At 45.0% G+C, this 25,796-nt stretch overlaps 1 protein-coding gene across 6 annotated transcripts in view; it reads left to right on the forward strand.

Annotated features, from left to right (window-relative positions):
• LOC112068583 (B-cell CLL/lymphoma 9 protein) overlaps positions 1-25,796 on the forward strand; it is a 108,700-nt gene that overhangs the window by 72,455 nt on the left and 10,449 nt on the right. For 4 of the 6 annotated variants that reach the window (XM_070438208.1, XM_070438207.1, XM_070438212.1 and 1 more), the window contains exons 3-4: positions 22,415-22,785; positions 24,643-24,956. In XM_070438208.1, the coding sequence (XP_070294309.1) occupies positions 22,478-22,785; positions 24,643-24,956 (622 nt within the window). In that variant the 5' untranslated portion in view covers positions 22,415-22,477. Of the gene's footprint in view, positions 1-12,052; positions 12,127-15,095; positions 15,311-22,414; positions 22,786-24,642; positions 24,957-25,796 lie in introns of those variants that run through there. The other 2 variants (XM_070438211.1, XM_070438209.1) reach the window with 2 other exon arrangements.

Below are 25,796 nucleotides of genomic sequence, written 5' to 3' on the forward strand. Positions count from 1 at the left end.
CTGGAGCTCCACAGGGGTGCGTGCTCAGTCCCCTCCTGTACTCCCTGTTCACCCACGACTGCATGGCCAGGCATGACTCCAACACCATCATTAAGTTTGCAGACGACACAACAGTGGTAGGCCTGATCACCGACAACGTCGAGACAGCCTATAGGGAGGCGGTCAGAGACCTGGCCGGGTGGTGCCAGAATAACAACCTTTCCCTCAACGTAACCAAGACTAAGGAGATGATTGTGGACTACAGGAAAAGGAGGAGCAAGCACTCCCCCATTCTCATTGACAGGGCTGTAGTGGAGCTGGTTGAGAGCTTCAAGTTCCTTGGTGTCCACATCAACAACAAACAAGAATGGTCCAAACACACCAAGACAGTCGTGAAGAGGGCACAACAAAGCCTATTCCCCCTCAGGAAACTAAAAAGATTTGGCATGGGTCCTCAGATCCTCAAAAGGTTCTACAGCTGCTACATCGAGAGCATCCTGACTGGTTGCATCACTGCCTGGTACGGCAATTGCTCGGCCTCTGACCACAAGGAACTACAGAGGGTAGTGCGTACGGCCCAGTACATCACTGGGGCTAAGCTGCCTGCCATCCAGGACTTCTACACCAGGCGGTGTCAGAGGAAGGCCCTAAACATTGTCAAAGACCCCAGCCACCCCAGTCATATACTGTTCTCTCTACTACCGCATGGCAAGCGGTACCGGAGTGCCAAGTCTAGGACAAAAAGGCTTCTCAACAGTTTTTACCCCCAAGCCATAAGACTCCTGAACAGGTAATCAAATGGCTACCCGGACTATTTGCATTGTGTGCCCCTCCCAACCCCTCTTTTTACGTTGCTCTACTCTCTGTTTATCATATATGCCTAGTCACTTTAACTATACATTCATGTACATACTACCTCAATTGGGCCGACCAACCAGTGCACCCGCATATTGGCTAACCGGGCTATCTGCATTGTGTCCCACCACCCACCAACCCCTCTTTAACACTACTGCTACTCTCTGTTCATCATATATGCATAGTCACTTTAACCATATCTACATGTACATAGTACCTCAATCAGCCTGACTAACCGGTGTCTGTATGTAGCCTCTCTTCTTTTTATATCCTGTAGCTACTAGCCTATAGCTACTGTATATAGCTTGTGTTTTTACTGTTGTTTTATTTCTTTACTTACCTATTGTTCACCTAACATTTTTTGCACTATTGGTTAGAGCCTGCAAGTAAGCATTTCACTGTACAGGACTTGCAGTGCGATCTGCATCACAAATAGAACTGACCTTGAGCGGTGTAGTCAGCCTGGGATCACTCACTACTCATAAAGCAAATGTAGAACTTGTATTATTGAAAAACTGAAAAAAACGTCAAATACTGTCCATTAAAAAATAAATAAATACGGTGATATAATATTTTGGCCATATCGCCCAGCCCTAGTCTAGTTATGTCCTTTTAATTGGGACCAGTTACGTCCAGTTCGTCCAGTTACGTGGGCATGACATACTCCTGGCTCTACATATAGGCTAATGATTCATTTTGGATTTCAGTATTGTTGGTGATGTAAATTAGAGTGACACTAAAATGCTCACCAAATCCGTACTGGCTAAAATGTTTCTGTTCACATTGTCCTTCCGAGCACAGTTCTAGCAATTTTGGCTTGACTCAGGTGTGTGGATTAGGTATTGGAGGGTGTTCTGTTCTGGTTGATTGTGATTGGTGACATTCTGCACATACTGTTGATGGTTTTAGACTGTTGGGAGAGTCTGATGTGAGCAGTCCCTATGTTTTCATAAGAGTAGGCCATGTTGGGTCATGTTCATAGGGCACTGAACTGGAAATGTTTTCAAACATTTATCAATTGGACAAACCCAGTTAGTCCAACCCAGTATCAGTCGGTTTTTTACTATTTAAAGCCTAATGAACATAACCATGGTGAAGTGCCATCTCTCCCTCTCCACTCATGTGCAGTGTGTGGGTGTTGCTGCCCTTTCCACCAGTGCCCAACTGACCTGGCTGTGACCCAGCTACTCTCCCATAGTGCACTGGGCCATCTGTCACTGCCACAGCTGCCACAGACTATGGCTCTAATAAATGGGCCTCTTTTTAATCTGGCATGGTTGGTTACTATTCCTCAAAACCCCATTGGAGAAATGGAACATTCTCTTTTTACTTCTCCCTCCTGCATAATGAGAATTCTTATCACCTCTCTCTCTGTCATGGTCTCTCTCGCTCTCTCTCCTCTCCCTGTGTAATCTGAAATTGTAGGGTTTCGCAGTGGTTCAGAGTTTGCCGGTACTGTCACATGCCTCTAAATGAACTATCACAACCAGGAGGATCCTCCATCATCGTTTAAATCTCTAGTTTGGGAACATTTTGGCTTCCCATTAGATTATAACGGAGATGGACAAAAAACTGCTCAACGAGAATGGCTTATGTAGCTGCCAACACCTCAAACACGTTGACATTTAACATTTATGCCGAAATCACCCCAGTATTCCTACCACCGGAGCAAGATGGATACAACAACACATCTTTGTCTCCCGTCTGTATTCACGCTGCCCTTTGCAGCTGATTCTGACCAGGCCAAAGAAATGACAAGAGCGATAGGTGTTTATAGCTGCGCCCATTCTCGGGGGTTGAGAATAGAGGGTTTCAGTACCTCGTGAAAGTGCTCAAGCCACGTTACGAACTTCCCTCTCGCACCCATTTCAGCAAATGGGTAGTACCTGCTCTATATAAGCAAGCCAAAGTTGTGTTGCGTGTGTTGCGCTTACTACAGATGGATAGACCTCCAGGGCTGCAGAGTGCTACTTAACAGTGACAGTGACATTACCCCAGAGTGGGAGATGAGAAGTACTGCACTACAGACACGACCCCTTTATTAGTCACACAATTGCGCAGCTTTTTCTCTTTGTAAGAACAATATTATAGCATAGGCCTATACAATGCCCGAGCCATGTTTTTACATAGATTTCACACGCATATTGCACTTTATTTTAGTGTTGTTTTTGATGAGTTTTTGGTGTTATTTCACAATCAGAAATACCAACACTTAAATAAATAAAAATGAACTGCAGTAACTGAAATATGTAGCGATCCGTTGGTTTGGCGAACCGTTACAACCCTACTTTCTGTGATTGGCTAGTGGTGTACCCCCAGTGAGGGAATGGCTTTCTGTGATTGGCTAGTGACACCCCCTGAAAATGGAAACAATCTCTCTGATTGGCTGGTGGCTACTGAGTTAAGCTCAATTCCTTGTAGTGGAATCATTTCATTTCAGCTCATGATGCGAGTATGAAGGTTGCCAGGTCTCCTGATACCTTATCCCTCCCTGAGGTGAAAAATGTAGGGTGCACTGATTTGGAACGCTTTACTGGTGGGTGGGGGAGTTTTGGCATCCTCCACTGAAACAGGAGAACTCTGGGATTTCTCTCCTCCATTCCCCCTTCTATCCCAAATAATCCCTTCTGCTAACAAGGCACATTTTCCTTTTCCCCTTCACTCTGTAACCATAATATGGCTGGTTAAGCATTGGCAAGACATTGTAACCTTATGCTATATGAGTGCACTGGCGAGGCTTTGCCAAGCGCAATGAGTTCTGGAGTGGCACTGTATTGCCAATGGTTTCTCCCGATGCCAAGGCCAGGTTGTGTCACAGTGCCAGCGTGCCAAGAAGAGCTGAGGCCTGCCAGGACATTAAATGGGCTGCTTTTTGAACCGTCTCTCACTGGCAAAGGATTCTGCTCCAGTTCCTGCGGCGTGCTTGTTCTAGCTAAACACAGTTTGATATAGGGGCACAGGCTTTCATCACCCATCGATTTTAAATGCTCCCGGCGCTAGGATGTTATGATAGGAACACAAGCGTTGTTCAGCGGTATTGTAAGCGCAACCTCTAGTCAACCACTGTGAGTTCTCCTGCTCTGTGTGTCTGCTGTGTCCATGCCAATACGCATCACTCGCGTCACCAGCTGATGGTCTGACACCGTGTCCGCCCATGCGCCAGCCATTTGGCGGCGTGTGTCTGCGCCCACGAACCCAAAAGGGGTGGCGGGGTGAAACAGACTGGCAGAGGGGAATGCCAGGGGCCGTAGATCAGCCTTGTGATAAATGAACAGGACTTTGTAGACCTAAGCTTGGCTTCTCTATGCGGTCCAGAAATTCTCTTTGACCTGTTTTTATTTATATTTCCTGCACTGAAATTACAGAGCTGAACTTCCTGCACTTCGAATACTGAAATGACATAACTGAAATTTCCGCAACGACAACTGAAATTCCTGTTCTACGAGCTTGCATTTGACCTGTCACGGCTTATCATTGCAGTTGAAGGGAAGGATACAATGATTTCGTTACATCATTGTTAGACCATGGAGAAAGAGCCTGGGTTGTGTAGATTGGTGAGTCACAAACTCGGTTCCACTGCTCCAAGTGGTAAATGCCGTACTTACTTTTAACCGCTTAGCCGAGAACTTACCTGTTCAAATAGTTCATGGCTACGTAGGCCTATTGCGTGAACAGTGTTATATGAGAACATGTAAATGAGATTCATGCAGAACCATTGACCAGTTTCATTAAGTACCAATCAGGTGTTATTTGCTATTGACTGGTTGGTTGTTTAGCAACAAAACCGACGTGTGCTCAACTATGGTGCAAAACAGACGGGGTTGGCATAGCTTGTTGACAACATGTAAATTATATTAAGTCTCCAATGTTTATTGAAAATGAACACATTTGCCCAATGAGCACTTGTCTCAAATACGTCGTTAGTTGTTGGTTAGCTAGCTAGTGAATTTGAGCCATATTAGCATTGACATGAAATCAGTCAACACCTCAAAACAAGACACGTGACATGACGTTGTCAGCTAACCCATATACAGTTGAAGTCGGAAGTTTACATACACTTAGGTTGGAGTCATTAACTCGTTTTTCAACCACTCCACACATTTCTTGTTAACAAACTATAGTTTTGGCAAGTCGGTTAGGACATCTACTTTGTGCATGACACAAGTAATTTTTCCAACAATTGTTTACAGATAGATTATTTCACATATAATTCACTGTATCACAATTCCAGTGGGTCAGAAGTTTACATACACTAAGTTGATTGTGCCTTTAAACAGCTTGGAAAGTTCCAGAAAATTATGTCATACCTTTAGAAACTTCTGATAGGCTAATTGACATCATTTGAGTCAATTGGAGGTGTACCTGTGGATGTATTTCAAGGCCTACCTTCCATCTCAGTGCGTCTTTGCTTGACATCATGGGAAAATCAAAAGAAATCAGCCAAGACATCAGAAAACAAATTGTAGACCTCCACAAGTCTGGTTCATCCTTGGCAGCAATTTCCAAACGCCTGAAGGTACCACGTTCATCTGTACAAACAATAGTACGCAAGTATAAACACCATGGGACCACACTGCCGTCATACCGCTCAGGAAGGAGACACGTTCTGTCTCCTAGAGATGAACGTACTTTGGTGCGAAAAGTGCAAATCAATCCCAGAACAACAGCAAAGGACCTTGTGAAGATGCTGGAGGAAACGGGTACAAAAGTATCTATATCCACAGTAAAACGAGTCATATATCGACATAACCTGAAAGGCTGCTCAGCAAGGAAGAAGCCACTGCTCCACAACCGCCATAAAAAAGCCAGACTACAGTTTGCAACTGCACATGGAGACAAAGATTGTACTTTTTGGAGAACTGTCCTTATGTGGATTATGTGGATATATTGAAGCAACATCTCAAGACATCAGTCAGGAAGTTAAAGCTTGGTCGCAAATGGGTCTTCCAAATGGACAATGATCCCAAGCATACTTCCAAAGTTGTGGCAAAATGGCTTAAGGACAACATAGTCAAGGTATTGGAGTGGCCATCACTAAGCCCTGACCTCAATCCTATAGAACATTTGTGGGCAGAACTGAAAAAGCATGTGTGAGCAAGGAGGCCTACAAACCTGACTCAGTTACACCAGCTCTGTCAGGAGGAATGGGCCAAAATTCACCCAACTTATTGTGGGAAGCTTGTGGAAGGCTACCCGAAACGTCTGACCCAAGTTAAACAATTTTAAGCAATGCTACCAAATACTAATTGAGTGTATGTTAACTTCTGACCCACTGGGAATGTGATGAAAGAAACAAAAGCTGAAATAAATCATTCTCTCTACTATTTTCTGACATTTCACATTCTTAAAATAAAGTGGTGATCCTAGCTGACCTAAGACAGGGCATTTTTACTAGGATTAGATGTCAGGAATTGTGAAAACTTGAGTTTAAATGTATTTGGCTTAGGTGTATGTAAACTTCTGACTTCAACTGTATAATGCCTCTATCACACAGACAGTGTTTTTGCGCAAAATGGTACAAGGCATCATCATCTGGATATGTGTGCAACAAAAGTTCAACATTCAGCTTCTACTACCATTGACCATTCTGTCAAGCCGTCTACGCATACAGTTTGATGCATATGTTCAATAAATCCAACGTATCCCCCACACAGAATGCACTACAAACGCAGTGTTCCATTGGAAATGAATGAAAAGAACATAAGAAAAGAAGGGAGCCCACATTGCATAGAATTTGTATACAGACCCATTGAGTGTGTGTTTAATTATTTCCAACTTTATGCAATTCAAAATGGATTTAATCCAAAGAGCATGAGAAGGGGGGTGCAGAGGATTTCCATTTATCAAATAATATATAATTTTTGGGGGGGAAAAATCTATATTTTGTCTGTCTCTCTCTCTGTTTTGCTCTATTGTCTTAATGTGTTGTTTTATATTACTACCAAGAAACTTACAAGTGCAATTATTTTGTAAATACTGGTGTTGAAAAAAATTCAATAAACAAAGTAGAAAAAGGAAATGAACGTACTTCTGGTGTACCAACGTGCTCCTCGCTGTTGGTGTGATCGAGGCGTCAGTCTGACCTAAAGTGCGCAGACGCAGGGCGAGCTATAAAAGAGAGGCGCAAACCGATCTTCTCCCTGTGTGATCACTAAATAATGGTTTATGTTCTCGTATCGAAATGAACGACTGGGCACAGATGGCATCCCTACACGTCCTACAAATAGAATATCAGAGTTCAGAGCGTGATAGCAGACGCTTCATCCAATATCAGGTGTGACAGCTGTGAGCAGCCAGCCACATCCCCCAGACCAGCCATTAGCCAACTCAGCCGCTTCTCTCCGTCCGTTCGTTCTGCGTGATAGCAAGCTGGGGTATGCAGACAGTGATGGGTTTTCTGTTACCTTCGTTTAATTATTGGAGCGGCTCAGAGCGCGAGCGAAGTGGGTACGTTTAATTTCGACTGTAAGAACAAACAGACCAGTCTGACTAAGCTTCGCTGTCACACGGCCTCTGAAAGCCACTGCCATAGACAGGGATGCAGACTTGTCACTTTTAAGGCGATTTATTTGCCGTTTTGATCTCAAAATAGGTCATCCACGCGTATCGTGTAGAACGGCAAAAAATGTTGGGTAAGTGCTCAGACGCAGAGTTGATCACCCATAGAGCTAAAAAAGAGGCGCAAAAAAAATCTTCTCCCTGTGCGATCACTGCCTTCTCTCTCTAAGTTAATGACAGCACAGAATTCATCCCTACGTATTCTATTGGTAGGACATCAGAGTTCAGAGCCTGATGTCGGAAATGTCATATCAGAATTAGTGCTTCGTCCGATATCAGCGGTGAGCAGCCAGCCGCATCTCCTAACCAGCCGTTAGCCTACTCAGGTGCTTTTCTCCGTCCATTCTATTCTGCGTATCTACATCAGTTTAAAATGATTATTTAGCTGTGATGGCGAGCTGGGGTGTGCAGACAGTGGTGGGGTGTCTGTTACAGTTGTTTAAATATCGGAACGGCTCACAGTGCGAGCGTGTCTTTTCATTTCGTCTGGAAGAACAAGCAGGCCGTTTTATATAATTGAATAAACCATGTTGCGGGCCGCATTAAACTACTCAGTTTTTAGTTTGAGTACAAACAACCTTGTTTAGTCATGTTACCTGGCTAGCTAGCTAGCTAACAACATGGTACCTTGGCTATGCACACATTTGGATGGCACAGGGGAAACAGAGATGGCCTTCCGAAAGAAATTATCCATATGTCTAAATCAATGTAGTTCTAAGATAAATCTTAGTAAAAAATTCCTAAAATTCTTGCCTAACTTTTGGGAGCTGTGTGTGGGAGAGAGAAACAGAATGTGTGTGGGAGAGGGAGGGAGTAAGGGAAGCGTGTGTGGGAGGGAGAGTGTGTAGGCGGTGTGTGTAAAGTTGTCTGAAGAGTAGGCAAAAAATGGTTTCGTATAGGCCAATATGAAAATGCAGGTCATTATGCGTTTATATTCCGTACTACATTCCTCCTGCCCAATCACAGGTAGGCCTTTGGATATGAGCAAATCCGCTATTTTCAGCAGTAGCCTTTTCTATTATATAGTAAAAAGTGTGAAGTTAAATTCAATGTGTTGTATTGAGTAGAGTTGTGACTATCAGGGACAGGTTTTTGTTCAAAAACCTATAGAAAACGGGAACAGGCATCCTGGGGGGGGGGGGGTACTTGGTATCGTGATGTACTTGGTATCGTGATGTACTTGGTATCGTGATGTACTTGGTATCGTGATACTTGGCCTGGTAGTATGAAGAAGAAAATAAAAATTTGAAACGATGTATGCACTGACAACTGTAAGTTGCTCTGGATAAGAGCGTCTGCTAAATTAAAATGTCAAATGTATCGTTGGTTTTGTGACAACCCCACTCTTAAAATAGGCACGTTTTGTTGCTGTTTACACAGATTTTCTGCGCAATTTTTTTTTGCGTCAACGGCCCAAACCGATCTGGGACCAGGCTAGTTCAGGCCTAAGTCGAGGTCGAAACTATTTGGCCCGTAATACAGAGTAGAGCTGGGACTACTTGTTAGTATCGTGGCAAGGGAACAAAACACATGGTTTTAACTTATTTAGGAAAACAGCCCTACTGTTGAAAACAAACATGCTTTCGACCAGAGTCACATTTATTTATTTCCGAAGCTATAGCACGCTATTTGACATGCTGCAGGTTTTTAAAGGACCAAAGAGTTTGATCTGTGTCGTGTTTTACATTTTTGCCATGGAAAAAATACAGCGATACTGGTATCGTCACAGCCCCATGTCAGAGGGTGTTGCACAGGGTTAGGTCTACCACTGGAATTGTTGGTCAAATGTTTGTGGGTCTGCTTGTCTGTAGAGGGGAATTTGTAGGGTTTTAGTTGGTAATAGGTTTAGTGGGATGCGGGCTTTGGTTTGTCAGTAGCTTAATCTGTTTAGTGAGCTGTGTTCTGTGTGTCTTTTGAGACTTCTGTCTTTGTGTAAGGCTTGGACAGCAATCGGTTTACTGGTTTCGGTTTGAGTATCTCAGTAATGATACGTGTTTGTGTGTGTTGAGTCTGAGAGGGAGGCCACATCTGCTGATCATGCTCCTCTCATTATGTATGAGCGATGCAGTGACAACCCCTCCTCTCTGCCCCTCCGCTCTGCCGCAGTCAAGCCGTAATGCAACCCCTGTGATGCCTGATAGCCCTCTGCATTAATGTTTTCTATTTCCCCATCTGCTCATCAATGATACTATTCTACCGATACGGTCTCGCTCTCGCTCCTGAGATCAAATCCCCAATGCCCAATTCACTCTTTCCATATACACAGTCATTCAGTTTCTCTGGCTCGGTTTGAATACTGTTCGAGTGAATACAGACGAACAGGAACGTCGGGCGTACGCAGTAGATCACCCGCTTGGTGTCGGCGGCCAGTGCCGATTCAACATGCAGGATCGTCAAGTATAGATAATAACGTCCGATGTTCTGTGGTTGGAGGCGATGGGACGGCCACCCGTTGCCCACTGCCGACATTCACGTTGGTCTTGTCTTCCCTTTTCGTATGCTGCCGTATCCTCCGTTCCTCCCCGTAGGTTTCATAGCTTACACCAATCCATTCGCGTCAGATCAGTCATGACTTCAAGGAAGGATGTATTTACACACACACACAGCCTTCTTCTTTACGTCAAATGATATTTCTTAACCGCCCGCTAGGAAACGTTCGGCTATGGTTTTTGGTATAGATTGCTGTGATTGTCTTGCTGGTTTGTGGACCTTTTTTGTTCAGTCGGCGCTGTTGGTAGATCATCTTAGAACCACGATTGGCTGCAGATATTGTGACCTATTGACCGTGTGATGAGCTGACCCCGGCAGTGTTGGGGCCAATCAGGACGTCTTAACCCAGAAGCAGGGACAGCAGACCTGGGTCAAATACTTTCTTACTTGAGCTGTGCTTAATGAAGTGTGCCTGCCCTGGTACACTGTTGTTTTCATGTTGGTTTCAAGTTAGTGTCCGGCTGCTACTCCTTGGCATCAAACTGAACTTCCTGGTGGTGGAGGATTGCTTGTTTGGACACAGATGTACTGCATGCAAACGCAAGCACACAGATGTGGCTTACACACACACACACACACACACACACACACACACACACACACACACACACACACAACGTGTGCAGATTAGAGGAATTAAGTGAGTGTGCTGGCGCTAGGGTTGACCTGCTCCGGATGATGGTCTTTGGCAGTGCTGATGAGATTTTGGCCCCGGCCCCAGCCACTGTAAGCAGATTAGCTCACCCACTGAAAGGTGAACGCTGAACTGCCACGCACTCTTGTCACTACACAGCGTTGTGTGTGTGGGAGAGAGTGGGGATTACATTCATTCTGACATTGGGCGTCGCTCCATACGGTGGACTGACAGCATATGTTCTTGAACAGGGCTATGTTTTACCATCATCGTGACATGGGCGTCGCTCCATCGTGACTGAACAGCATCATGTTCTGAACAGGGCATGTTTTACATCACTGACATGGGCGTCCGTTCCATGTGACTGAAACAGCATCATGTCTGAACAGGGCATGTTTACATCATCTGACATGGGCGTCGTCCATCGTGACTGAACAGCACAATGTTCTGAACAGGCGATGTTTTACATCATCTGACATGGCGCTCCATCATGACTGAACAGCATCATGTTTCTGAACAGGGCATGTTTTACATCATCGACATGGCGTCGCTCCATCATGACTGAACAGCATCATGTTCTGAACAGGGCATGTTTTACATCATCTGACATGGGCGTCGCTCCATCATGACTGACAGCATCATGTTCTGAACAGGGCATGTTTTACATCATCTGACATGGCGTCGTTCCATCTATGACTGAACAGCATCATGTTCTGAACAGGGCATGTTTTACAATCAATCTGACATGGGCGTCGTTCCATCATGACCTAACAGCATCATGACTGAAACAGCATCATGCTTCTGAACCGCATCATGTGTTCAGTCAATATGATAGCGTCTAATGTTCAGTTCAATATAAATGCGTCTAGTGTTCAATTTCAAATGATATGCGTCTAGTGTCATTTCATATATGAATGCGTCTAGTGTTCATTTCAATATAATATGCGTTCTAGTGTTCATTTCAATATAATAGCGTCTAGTGTTCATTTCAATATGATATGCCTTGTCATTTCAATATGATATGCGTCTAGTGTTCATTTCAATATGATATGCGTCTAGTGTTCATTTCAATATGATATGCGTACTAGTGTTCATTCAATATGATATGCGTCTAGTGTTCATTTCAATAGATCTCTTTTTAAATTGCTGCAATGAGCAGGTAACTAATAGGAAATGTCATTAACAAACAATTAGAATGTCCGGTGGAGTGTTCTGTTGCTACGTTACGTGCTAAAGAAATTAAGATGAATGTCATGGTTTAAATGACATTTAATGGTCCTCCCTTTTGATTTTCCTTCATGCATACCTAATCGTGTATATTTGTACATGTAAATAGTCCCATTCCTGCTATAACTGAACCACTAGCTGTCCTACGTGCTGTTATATACTGCTATATCGAGTTGCGTTATATCGTGAAAGGGAGCCGCTCAAGTAACTTGCCCAGTAGCTCTGTCTGCTAAGCCTGTGTGTGGCCAGCCATGTTGGACAGTGTGGTGTTGTGATTTGAAGAGATGTCTCTCTCTTTGTCTCCAGCAGCGTTGGGGATTTGACGAGCGGCTCCATTGCATATGCAGACATGGCACGGCTATATCGTGACACAGAGGGACATGGTGAGTGCTAACACACACGCACGTGCACACACGCACCGACAAGCCGGTTGACTGCAGGGGTGGGGGGAGGAGGGGGTGAGCATTAGCCTGGTGAAGCAAGAGACTAGGGGGTGGAGGAATGAGAGGAGGGTGAGCAGCACAGGTTGGATGAGAGGAGAGGAGAGGTAGAGAGTAAGTGGTTGGTAGAGAGGGTACATCCATTTTTCCTTCATCTTTGTCCCTGAGGCGCAGGCACACTAGAGGCAGTACAGTGTACCTCACTCCCTGTAGTTAGCTCCGTGGCCCGGGTGAACATTTTTGCTTCGGGCCTCTTTCTGTGACATTGGCTCAAAGGCGCCTGCAGATTACTGGTTATCTCGATTAGAATGCAAAATAGAGACCACAAGATCTCAGAGTTAAGCCTAGTTCTTTACAAGACATGCACTTTGACTTGGGCATCCTCTATGGAAGCAATACAAGGACTTATTTGAGGATGGTGATTTCAAAACAAGAGCTGCCTGTCCACAGAACAGCAGTTCCCTGGAATGAGCGCCTGACGTCAACCATAATCAATTTCCTAGAAGAAAACTGGCAACAAAGAACTGTATGTTCAGAAGTTAAGCCTTCCTATTCTCCTTCTTCCTTGAACCAATCTGGGTATTTTTTCCCCCAGAGTTTGTGATACTCACCTGAAGTTAAAAATGATAGTTGGCTTTAAAAAACATTTAAAAAACGAACTTATTTTCGTCTTACGTAGGTTGTCATTTCATCCAAACCATTGGTTATTTAGCAATGGCCGGAATCTCCTGGCTAGCATTTTTGAAGCATGTTAGCAATGCTAGTGGAAACCGACTGTATTAGTTAGCGGAGCATTATAGCATTAGCTGCTCTTAAAGTCCCAAATCACCATTATTATTATTTTTTGGCTTGGTGAAACATTTTAAAATATGCTAATTTCGATCTAAAAGGATGTTTTAGACTCATGAGTAGCCATAGCCGTCTCTAGCTTTCATGTCTGGCTCAGTGTTTTCAGTCTCATCTTATACCCACCGGTTAATGGCTGCGAGCAACCTTTACATGCACACACTGAGCCGAGCCAGAGTATCGTAGGAGTGTGTCGTCCTCCCGAGAGTGTGTCATGTGTCACGCTCCTTGAGCGCAAACTGTGGTTTCAAAGTTCACAGGGAGTGGAGGTGACACCGATGACATTTGTCAAGACTGACAGCAACCGTTAGCCAGTGAAACGGTTTGGTGTGATGCCAGTTTGTCTTTGGAAGAGGATCATAATGTATGTTACCCTACTTCTGCAAGCAGCCAACCAGTTAATGTCCCTGACATCTATTGAAATGTGAGCGTGTTTGGAAAGCGGTACAGATGTAAAATCAGCTGAAAACCAAGGTGTACTCCTAGTGTAGACAGACAGAACGGGAAGGAGGTTGGATGGGCCGGACCGGCAGGCAGGCGGAAAACAGGCTGACCGATGGTTTGCAGAATGACTTTGCCTTGTCTGTGTTAATAAGAAGAAGAACCCACCCAGGATTGTCTTGAATCTGATGAAATGCTTTAGAAAACCCATTTTATCTCAGTGTCGCACTCTTCTACACTTTGATCATACATTATTATTGTCCGTGTACATTTGTACGCCTTTGTGTGCTGGTGTGTGTGTGTGTACTCATACGCATGTGAAAAATGCACACATGTTTTTGTCTGGTGGGACTGCCAGTCTTGAATCTGGAGATTTTGGCCAGGCTTCGTTTGCATGTGTGTGAGCCTTTGTCCCTGTGGGCAGCCAAGCACATAGCCTATACTCTCCCTCTGTTGGTTATGTCCTCACTACAGGAGGGATGGAGGGAGGGGGAGAGAGTCGCAACTGACCAGTAGTGGCTTTGCTTCAAGATGGAATTGACATAATATGGCTGGTAGATGCTGGTGGGCACAGCGAGGGTGTGTGTATGTGGCCTGCGTGTGTGTACCCTACGTGCATGTGTGCGTGTCAGCTGTGTGGGCCAGAAAAAAGGGTCCTTCAGCAAATGGAGGTCTGTGTTTGTGAAACATCGGAGTGTAATTTGGGATCCATACTTTCCATTTTCCATTCATTCATGCATATTGCATAACCACCACCAGGTTACATGCACTCTATGAGATTTGTTGGTTGGACTAATTCTATCCAGCACCCCCCTTTTTTTCAGGATATTTCTGGAGTACGCAGTACGTCTAGGGGGAGACTTCACACAATTGCGTGATGTTTATCTGGTGCTCAGTAGGATAAAAAGACACGCTTTGGTGTCTTCGCGGCGGGTTTATTTGGAGCCCTCTTCAAGGTCAATTTGAGAGTGCTCGTCTCTTCGCTGGGAGTATGGAAATGAGTGCTCTTTGAGAGAGGGTACGTTGCAACGCTTTGCACAGCCCTCCAGCAATGCAAAAATAAATGTGAGTCTCTCTTGTTGACTCTCTCTCTCTCTCTCTCTTTCTTTTTCATTGACTCTGTCTCTCCCCCTCTCTCGCTCACACAAACAGTTACACAGAGAAGGCTGTTAGAGTAAACAGCAAGCGGTTGCAGTTCATACAGGCATTTAAGGAGACACATCAGCTATTAGCATGGACCCCCTGTGGCACCACAGCAAAGCAGACTGCTGTAGAGCGTCTGTTCTGTCTTGTCTGTGTGAATGGCTCTCTGTTGTTGCGCTGAGCCGGGCTAATAGTTTGTTTAAATTCTTCCAATTAGTTGCTATGATCGCTAGACGGAGACGAACCTGGCTAGTTATCGGTGGGAGAGGATGCCGGTGGGTGAGCGCCTGTCCCTGTCTCCTCGTCTCCCTCGCTTGCGCCTCCTCTCTCCCCTCGTTTCTCCCGCTTTTCCTCTTTCTCTCGTTCCAGTCTTCTTTCTCTTCCACTCGTTTTTTGTCACTCGTGTGCCCCTCTCCCTTTTCTCCTCTCACCATCATCACAAAGTGTCAGCGATTTTTGCCTTGTTTTCTGGTCCATTGCAGAGAGGGGCATTAGGCGAGGCACTGTGACCTGACCTGACCCGGCCTAGTGAAGGCTGCAGCTGTAGTCACGTTGTTATGTCCTCCTGTCCTGGCGCTGGACCAGCGGGCCTGCTAAACTGTGTCATCATCCCGTTATTTAGTCCATCCAAGATCTCACAGTACAAGTACAGGCCAAGGGACGGAGCAGGAAACGCTGGTGCATTCTGGAATTTTAGGTTGGTTCCGTGAGAGGTGTGTGTGTGTGTGTGTGTGTTTGAATAAGGCTGGTTGTGGTCCCCCTGTCTCTTTCCCCTGCAGTGCTGGAGGCTGCCTAGTTTCACTCTGCCCCTGGGGTAAACACACACACACACACACACACGCAGCCTGCATGCCTGCATTCACACATCACATTCAGTCAGACAGCTTTGATTCACAGCATGCTACGTTGTAGGTTTACTTCTAGATGATTTCTGGATGTTGAGGTGCCCAAATTGGGCTATTCAGTGTTTTTTGGCATCTTCTTCTTACTGAAGGAAAATTCCATTTAGTCTGAACTGAAGGTGTAGGGTCCAGATCATTTGAAAACCCACGGTGTGTGTATCTTTCCCAGTGTGTCTCCGAGTGTGTGGGGGTGGGTGCTTGTCTGTGGAGCGGCGCGGCTCGCTCAAACACTCCCGAGTTGTTGTGTTGGGAGTCGTTCAGATTCAGACACCAGTGGCGTTGCCATGGCGACCGCGTGGGTGCACGCTCGTTAGTGAAGTGTAATGTCTCTGTCTTTCGCTCCCCGGCGCAGAAGCTCGACTGACTCGATGCCGGTGCTTACCGCACTCGAGTGGTGGAATGGAAACCGTTTTCTCTCTCTCAGACTCTTCATGGCCTTATACAGACACGTGTCTCTGTGTCTTTTTTGAATATCATGAATATACTATGTTTGGTAGGAGAGGGCAGAAGCCCTGCCTAGGGAAACTGGCCTGGGTTGTGTTCATTAGGCACGACATGGACAAACGCTCCAGTGAAACGGAGAGGTACGATCTGAACTTGTCCAATAATATATATGCTATGTATTACGTTGCATTTAAAAAAACAAACCTGTGTGCCCTAATGAACACAACTCTGTTATATACCTCTTGTCATTCATAATTGATGGACACACCCATCCCACGTGTCTGCCGGTTAGAAATGTTTTGCGATGATGTGCTCTAATGAACAGAACCCTGTTTTTGTTGTTTTTCTCAGTCTTTGATGGGAGAGGTAGAGCTGTTCAAGGCTTGATACTAGTGAGCTCACCCCTCTCTTTCACATCCACCTGACTCCTCCTCTCTTTCTGGGTTTTGATGACCTAATTTCCCCCCCCCCCCCACTGCATACCCCGGAGGGCACGGAGGTGTTAGATATAGCAGGACCTCTACAAAACCTGACTCACGCACTCTGATACCGAGCCTGCTACGTCTGCTGAGACGTGCTCCCATTGCTGGGCTGTATTCATTAGTGCACCATAGCTAAACGTAGCAAGGTATGTCTTGACCCGTTTCGGTCCGTTTGCCTCTGTGTGATGTCTAGTGAATAGGACCCTGGTTTCCAGAGTCCGATCCCGTCCTCTTGTCACTAGATTATTAGATTTCACATGTAGTTTGCACGTCAAGGTAGGAGGGCTGTTGAAGTAGTTTACTGAGTGGTGTTCATCATCTTTAAGCTTTTTAGTCATCTCAGAAGCCAGAACCAAATATTTAATGCACTGGCAGCCAACTAGCTTTTTTTAGGATTGAGAGTAGGGATGTATGATATATCGGATTCAGGCGATATTAGCCAAAAATGCCAATATCGGTATCGGCCCGATGTCTAGTTTAACGCCGATGTGCAAAACCGATGTCAAAGCTGACGTGCATACCTATATAATGTAGGTACATGTAGTAACGGCGCCACGTAAAATTTTGCGCTACACGTGCAACACAGCATTCCTAACCTAGCCCACAATGTCTGCTGTGTGGATTGAGCAGTCAACAAGTCTTATCAGTCATTTGAAAGAGTAAGAACATTTCAGCAAGACAACTCAAAGGCGAAATCCATTAACGCCAAAGATAATGGAATTCATTGCCCTTGACAATCAACCGTTCTCTGTTGTGGGTGATGTTGGCTTTTGCAACTGGTTGAGCAACGGTGCACACTACCAAGAGCGCGATTTTTCAGATGTTGCCCTACCGGATTTACACCGTAATAGCGTCACTGCTATAGTTGAAGTCGGAAGTTTTCATACACCTTAGCCAAATACATTTCACCTCAGTTTTTCACAATTCTTGACATTTAATCCTAGTAAAAATTCCCTGTTTTAGGTCAGTTAGGATCACCACTTTATTTTAAGAATGTGAAATGTCAGAATAATAGTAGAGTGATTTTATTTCAGCTTTTATTTCTTTCATCACATTCCCAGTGGGTCAGAAGTTTATATACTGAATTAGTATTTGGTAGCATTGCCTTTTAAATGGTTTACTTGGGACAAACGTTTCGGGTAGCCTTCCACAAGCTTCCCACAATAAGTTGGGTGAATTTTGGCCCATTCCTCCTGACAGAGCTGGTGTAACTGAGTCAGGTTTGTAGGCCTCCTTGGTCGCTTTTTCTGTTCTGCCCACAAATGTTCTATAGGATTGAGGTCAGGGCTTAGTGATGGCCACTCCAATACCTTGACTATGTTGTCCTTAAGCCATTTTGCCACAACTTTTGAAGTATGCTTGGGGTCATTGTCCATTTGGAAGACCCATTTGCGACCAAGCTTTAACTTCCTGACTGATGTCTTGAGATGTTGCTTCAATATATCCACATAATCCACATAAGGACAGTTCTCCAAAAAGTACAATCTTTGTCTCCATGTGCAGTTGCAAACTGTAGTCTGGCTTTTTTATGGCGGTTGTGGAGCAGTGGCTTCTTCCTTGCTGAGCAGCCTTTCAGGTTATGTCGATATTTTTAATTTTTTTAATTTTTTATTTTACCGTTATTTTACCAGGTAAGTTGACTGAGAACACGTTCTCATTTGCAGCAACGACCTGGGGAATAGTTACAGGGGAGAGGAGGGGGATGAATGAGCCAATTATAAACTGGGGATTATTAGGTGACCATGATGGTTTGAGGGCCAGATTGGGACTCGTTTTAATGTGGTTATATACTCAGCAACAAAAAAAACATCCCCTCACTGTCAACTGAGTTTATTTTCAGCAAACTTAACATTTTGAATATTTGTATGGACATAACAAGATTCAACAACTGAGATAAACTGAACAAGTTCCACAGACATGTAACTAACAAATGTTGAATAATGTGTCCCTGAACAAAGGGGGGTCAAAATCAAAAGTAACAGTCAGTATCTGGTGTGGCCACCAGCTGCATTAAGTACTGCAGTGCATCTCCTCCTCATGGACTGCACCAGATTTGCCAGTTCTTGTTGTGAGATGTTACCCCACTCTTCCACCAAGGCACCTACACGTTCCCGGACAGTTTCTGGAACGAATGGCCCTGCCCTCACATCCTCCATTTTTTTGAGTCAACAGAAGTCAGAAATAGTATTATAAATATTTACTTACCTTTGATGATCTTCATCAGAATGCACTCCCAGGAATCCCAGTTCCACAATAAATGTTTGTTTTGTTCGATATAGTCCTTCATTTATGGCCAAATACCTTCATTTTGTTCGCGTATTCAGTCCTGTATTGCACATTCATGACGCGTAGTTCAGACGAAAAGTCAAACAATTCCATTACAGTTCGTAGAAACATGTCAAGCGATGTATAGAATCAATCTTTAGGATGTTTTTAACATAAATCTTCAATAATGTTTCAACCGGAGAATTCCTTTGTCTTAAGAAATGCGATGGAAATCAGGTCGCTCTCACGTGACCGCACATGTTCAGCTCGTGCCAGACACCTGACTCAAAGAGCTCTCCTTTCCTCATTCTTCACAGTAGAAGCATCAAACAAGGTTTTAAAGACTGTTGACATCTAGTGGAAGCCTTAGGAAGTGCAAAATGACCAATATCCAACTGTATATTGGATAGGCAAACCTCAGATTTCACACTTCCTGGTTGGATTTTTTCTCAGGTTTATGCCTGCCAAATGAGTTMTTTTATACTCACAGACATCATTCAAAAAGTTTTAGAAACTTCAGAGTGTTTTCTATCCAAATCTACTAATAATATGCATATCTTAGCCTCTGAGCCTGAGTTGCAGGCAGTTTACTCTGGGCACCTTTTCATCCAAGCTACTCAATACTGCCACCCAGCCATAAGAAGTTAACACCTTCTACCCCCAAGCCATAAGACTGCTGAACAATTAATCAAATGGCCTTCGGACTATTACATTGTCTGCCCCCCCCATTTGCTTTTGTACACTGCTGCTACTCGCTGTTTATTATCTATGCATAGTCACTTTACCCCTACCTACATGTACAAATGACCTCTAACCTGTACCCCTGTACACTGACTCGGTACCGGTACCCCCTGTATGTAACCTCGTTATTGTTACTTTTTATAATTTTTTACTTTAGATTATATGGTCAATATTTTCTTAACTCTTCTTGAACTGGACTGTTGGTTAAGGGCTTGTAAGTAAGCATTTCATGGTAAGGTCTACACTTGTAGTACTCGGCGCATGTGACAAGTTTGATTTTATTTTACGCAAATATTAGCGTTGTAGCTCTTATCGCAGGACTGTGACTGTGTAAAATCACCTCCCCAGTCAGCCTATTGTGTGTATTGACATTCATATTGCATTGTACAGCTTTACCTAAGGATTGGGGATCAATGGTGTATCAGTCTACTCAATACCCAAGATATATTTTTTCCGAACATCCTCCTCAAAGTTATCAGACTCCAAAACATCCACGCAGTATTGTTTTTCCTCTGGAATAGTGTTCAATACACACAGGTTGACAATAAATGTGGCTCAATTCACAGTTGTTTCTGAGTTCCTCAATAAGAGCTACGGCGCTAATGTTCTCTGGGTGTCACTGAGTAGACTGATACCCCATGTCATTGATCTACAATCCATAGGTAAGGCTGTACAGTGAAATAAGTATGCCCCCAATGCAATTCTAAAGTGTAATCCATTCAGTGTGATTTCAACAGATTTTTGTCAAATTAATAAATTGTCTTTTGTTGATTTTATATAACAACATTCCAATCTCGTTTAGCATGATCTATTCAATTATGGCATAATTCTACTATTTCTATTCATTTGCATCACTGTCAGTGACACAATTTTATTTTGAAAGCTCACCGCAAAGTCTACTATTGTGGCTAATTCTTATTGTGGCTAGCTTCACATAGATGGATCCAACCACCATTATTCAAATAAGAACTGTCTCATATATTAGGGTTATTTTAGATGATGACACCTAGCTATATAGTTAGCTAGCTAACTATAGCTACTGAAACAGATTATGTCGTTTTGCTATGTTTTTGGGGAAGAACATTGTTTGCATCCATGAGCTAGCTAGCTTTCGTTATGACCAGCACTGTATGTACGCCAGACAACTTTACCAGCATCATAGCATATGAATCGTTGTGACATATGAAATAGCAGTGATAGTGTAGTCAATGTGTAATAACTACGTAAAAAATGTATGAACGCGTTAAATTATTATGTGATGTGCGGTCATATTCAGGTCCTGATTGTTCAACAAGCTTATTTGACGCGTCAGACTCAAACGGTGTATCTCCATAGAAATCCTGGTTGAGAATGAAACGACTGAACAAATGAACAAAGAAACAGCTCAGCGAGTAAGTGAGAAATAGGTTTTGATTACGTTTTACTGGTAATGGGGACATACGTAAATGGCAACACAATAACTTTTTGGTCAGTGTGGTGTGCGTGTAGCCTTTATTTAACTAGGCAAGTCAGTTAAGAACAAATTCTTATTTACACTGACGTCCTACCCCGGCCAAACCCGAACGACGCTGGGACAATTGTGCGCCGCCCTATGGGACTCCCAATCACGGCCGGATGTGATACAGCCTGGATTTGAACCAGGGACTGTAGTGACGCCTCTTGCACTGAGATGCAGTGCCTTAGACCGCTGCGTCCATGTGTGTGTGTTAACTATTTAACTGTACTAGAATGCTTAAAATGCTGCTAAAATGTTAAATATCGGTTATCTATATTGTTTTTTGGGGGGGAGGGGCAAGGAAAATATCGGTAACGGCCAAAAATGTCATATCGGTGCATCACTAGTTGAGAGTTAAGAAACTCTTGGTCATCTTTGAACTAATTTTGGGTTTTGATTGTGAGTCTAGTATTGAATTGTGTTTTGGTGGTTTTGGCCATGCTGAAGTTTCAGCCTTACTTTCATATTTGGATGATTCTCTCACTGGTTTCAGTCTCCTACCCTTTAGCCAGAGGGGGCTTATGGAACCTCTTGCATCATCAGAGTATCTTGGAAGCTTTCCTGAATATTTTATGCTATCTTGACAGTGCAGCTTTATGGAGGAGTTTCTCATATCCCTACCTGAGGGTTGTGAGCAATACTTAAAAAAAACTGTTTTATTCGCACTGAAAATACACATCGACACCCACGTGCATGCACACACACACACCTATGCCTTCATTCACGAACCAGCACTAGCATGCTTACCAGTGCACATGGGAGACTAGCTCCTTCTCACATACACATGTACAGTGTGTGTATCCCAAATGGCATCCTATTCCCTACATAGTGCACTACTTTTGACCAGAACTCTATGGGCCCTAGTCAAAAGTAGTGCACTAATATAGGAAATAGGGTTCCAGTTGGAATGTAGACAGTAACAAAAGCTGGTATTCTTCATTTCCACGTGCAGGGTTGTTGTTGGGGGTAGGGTGTCTGGGTGTGCGTGTTCTCAGAGCACAGGGAACTGTCTCATGATAGTGATTCGGAGAAAAATGGCCCTGGGGTAGAGGAGGATGACACGCCAAACAAGGTTACACGGGAGGAATGGGCCTCTCTACTTCCACCCACACTAGCATACCACTTAGAGTAAAGCCATGCATTAGGATTGAATACTTAGTAGTATGTTAGTGTGGCTGTGTTTCTCAACCCCTGGTCTATGATACTGTTGTCCTGTCAGTTGGTAGATCAGTATCTAATGCTACGGAGCTGTGCAATGTCAAACCAAGTAAGCGGTCATGATTTGGTTAGTTGCCAATGTCACCGGCTTGTTTTGAGTGACGGCGAACCATCCGAGGAGATTTTATAATGCCAGGGTTGCCTGATACAATAGTGGCATTCCAAAAACTTTTGCAAGTCACCAACATGCACACATTGTGAAGTTCCTTAACATTTTCTCCTGTTTTTCTTTTTTCCCTTCCTGTCTTTACCAGTGTGCCCAAGGACTGTGAGAGCTCCTTGAGACTCCAGGCACACAACACCTCACTGACATCCAGATGATGCTGGAGGTGCAAGAGGAAAGAGCAGCAGCCACAGCAGGAAACTTCAGCCGGAAAGAGCGTGTCAAGAAGGAGCGGGACGAGGCGGGCCCAGACAGTGGCCGAGCCAATAGCAACACTAACCCCCCCTCTAATAACCACAACTCCGCCCTCGCCGGCACAGGCCACAGGAACCCCCGGGCCAAGGCCACACCCTCGGCCAGCCCGCACCAGCACTTGACTCCGCCCTCTGTCTCCCTGGGATCGCCGTCAATGCATTCCAGCAATCCCAAAGTGAGGAACTCCCCGTCGGCTAACACGCAGAGGTGAGCTGGGTCCATGTGCTATTATGTCTCTCTCTTGGCTCTTTAAAACAGGGGTACAACTCAACTTTTAAGAACAAATTATCCTCCGCTCCTGGGCCACTCCGCGGGCCACAGGTTGTACATCCCCGCTTGATAACCTGTCAATCCCGCTGCGTAATGAAAGAGTTTGAATGCCTTCCACGTTGCCTCAAAAGCAAATGGGCGGCGTATCTCAGAAGATTGCTATATGTCATCTCAACGTGGTTCTGGAGATGTTCAGCACTTCTCCGGGACAGTCACTGCAATCAAGACGACCTAGAATGAACCGTTTGTCCTTCTCTGATTAAGACCACCGTGTTAACTGCCGTGCCGTCTGACTCTCCGTTCTGTGTTGTAGTTATAGCGTGGTTTTTATTGAATCCTGTCTCGCAGTTGGATCTAAGTCCTCCGCTCCTAAACCTGCTAAGAGGTCAGGCGAACTCAGATCTATCAGATCTGGCATCCTGTGTGAGGTTACACGACGACCAGACTTGGTGAACTACTTTGGCCTGTTAAAGCTTAACCTAGTGCAGCAGGTCCTGGGCTATGCGTGAGCCCTGGAACAGTGGCCTGAGTGTCTCCACCCTGCAGCTGCCTCTCTGCCAGCCCATCCCGGGCCGGCCCGTGCTGACTCAGGCCCTCTGGGACTAGTATAAAGGCTGCAGCTGCACTGCCAAAGCCCTGCTGGGGCCCGTCTCACAGTAGGTACGCCGGCCATATTGGCTCAACGTTTGGCTTCGGATCCATATTGGCTCCGGTTTTGGCCGCGAGGCCATTTTGGCTGGGTTTTTAGGAGAGTGCTAGGGCTTATGTTTCACTGCTAGCTGGAAAGGGAGGCCTGGTAGGGTCCTGTTTGGAGATTGTTGTTACTCCCATTGAGTGGTGTGACGCTGCCAGTCAACTATTTTCGATCTGTCCCTAGACTTTTAGCCCAATGCAGTGGTCATGCTGAACCTCGTATCACCAGCAATGGATTCCGGCAGTTCTCAAGCTAAATGAGTGTGTGGTCAGACCAGAGACGGAAGAGGAAGGCTGCAAATTCCATGAACTAAGTAGACCAGACCCAGGTGCTATTGCATTGGTGTCTATAGAAGACACATCCAGTTAAGTAGACCGGAACTGACAATTATTTTTCAATGCCCGAGTGAACTATCTTCATTTATCCACCATCTTTGGTCAGACTACCCGTTCCGTATCTGTTGTGCTTCCCTGTGTTCTACTTCCCGTTTCTCCTCCAACTTCATCGAGCAGCCCCCTTTTCCCCTGCTTTGTCCATGTGTAACTGGTCTCCATGGCAATGGGGCGAGTTGTGTTCCTGTCTCTAGGTTTTGGCCCAGCACAGGGAGAAATATGGCTGTGTACTAGTGCCTACTTTAACAAGGCACCGATTATATATTAACACCCCCCTCCACCTCCCCTGCTGTTCCCAACTCTGTCAACAAAGAATGGGTGAGGACTGGAGGTGGCCCTGTTTACCCTTTTTTTAATCACTCACCTGCGTGCGTCATGCCTCCCCAACCAGGATCTGGGCTGTGTTCATTAGGGCACGCAACAAAATGTTTCAGTCCCTTTTCTAACGTATTGGTGCCTAAATGAACATGACCCAGCTGCTGATTTAAGAGTGATGCTTTCTCAGGGCGGGGAGCTGCCATGTGCCTCCCTCAGCCTGATAATGACGGTGGTTGGTGGTTTGATGTAAATAATGGGTGTATTAGTTTCTACTGTTAAGCGCATGTGATAAGACTTGCAAAAATTTTTTTTACTTTTTTTGTTGAGAACAGCAATTGCATATTGTTTGATTTTCCCCCACTAACTCTGGTTGTCTTTCCTCTCCTTCAGCAGTCCCAAACAGAAGCAGGAGGCCATGGTACGCTCCCCACCCGTCATGTCTCCCTCCAGCGCCGCCCAGATGGACTCAAAACTGCCCAATCAGGGAAAGCCGGGGGGCGCTGGCAGCCAATYGCAGCCCTCGCCCTGTGACCCCAAAATTCTAGGCCCTAAGGGGCCCGTAGGGAGCCTGGGACTAAAAAACGGACAAGGCCTGAATGCAGGCAACGGGGCCAAGGGCAAAATGAAGAGGGAAAGAAGCACTTCGGTGGAGTCGTTTGAGCATCGTGACACGGGGACGCCCAACAACGAGGGGGATCAGAAAGGTAAGGCCGAGCCCTCCCCTACAACTAGTGATGGAGCCATCAACAGGTTTTAGTCTGTCAACCTAAAAGAAGGCTTTTGATATGGAAGACAGGGTAATGATCAACATCCTATGGCACCTACAGTATCACTACATCATAATAGTCTCATGGGGCCCGATTCAGAGTTCAGATATGCACATGCTACTCTTACTGTCTATTTCTCCAGAATCTCAAGGCAGATTATTGTCCCCTAGTGAAAATGACTGTTCATACCAAATAGTAAGAAACTCCCGTTGAAAACCAGTTTTTTTTCTTCTCTTCACGTTCAACATCACCTTGCTGGAGCACCTTGTTCTCAACGCTCCGCCGGGACATCAACTAGTCAGAGGGGGGAACTCAAAGTGTCAAAATACAAGGACTAGGTCTAGGATGTTGAGGTGTGAATTATTAACTCATGATATGGAGTTGTCTGAGTGGGCTTTGTGACGGCTGTAGAGTCGTGTCCTTATAAGATGGCTCCCAGGCTTATCTGGCATGTCACGATGGCCCCCAGGACCCCACAGGGAATGTCATTAGTCACACTATTCTTGGTAGCTTTCGCCCTAGTAAGAGGGAAGCGTGTGTGTGCGTGTGTGTGTGTGCGTGTGTGTGCGTGTGTGTGCGTGTGCGTGTGTGTGTGTGTGTTCCTCCTCGGGGCTGGCTGTAGTGCTGCATTAAGACATACACAACCCCGTTTATCTCCTGGTAGAAAAAACTCTGTGTAGGCTGGAGCCTTGGAAGAAACCATCTCACTGTGTTCAAGGGGGTGTCCAGTCGTTTTCTCCTTTAGTATTTCCATTTCACTGAGACATCTGGTGGTTA

This window comes from Salvelinus sp. IW2-2015, unplaced genomic scaffold (assembly GCF_002910315.2).
Source record: "Salvelinus sp. IW2-2015 unplaced genomic scaffold, ASM291031v2 Un_scaffold586, whole genome shotgun sequence".
Taxonomy (NCBI): Eukaryota; Metazoa; Chordata; class Actinopteri; order Salmoniformes; family Salmonidae; genus Salvelinus; species Salvelinus sp. IW2-2015.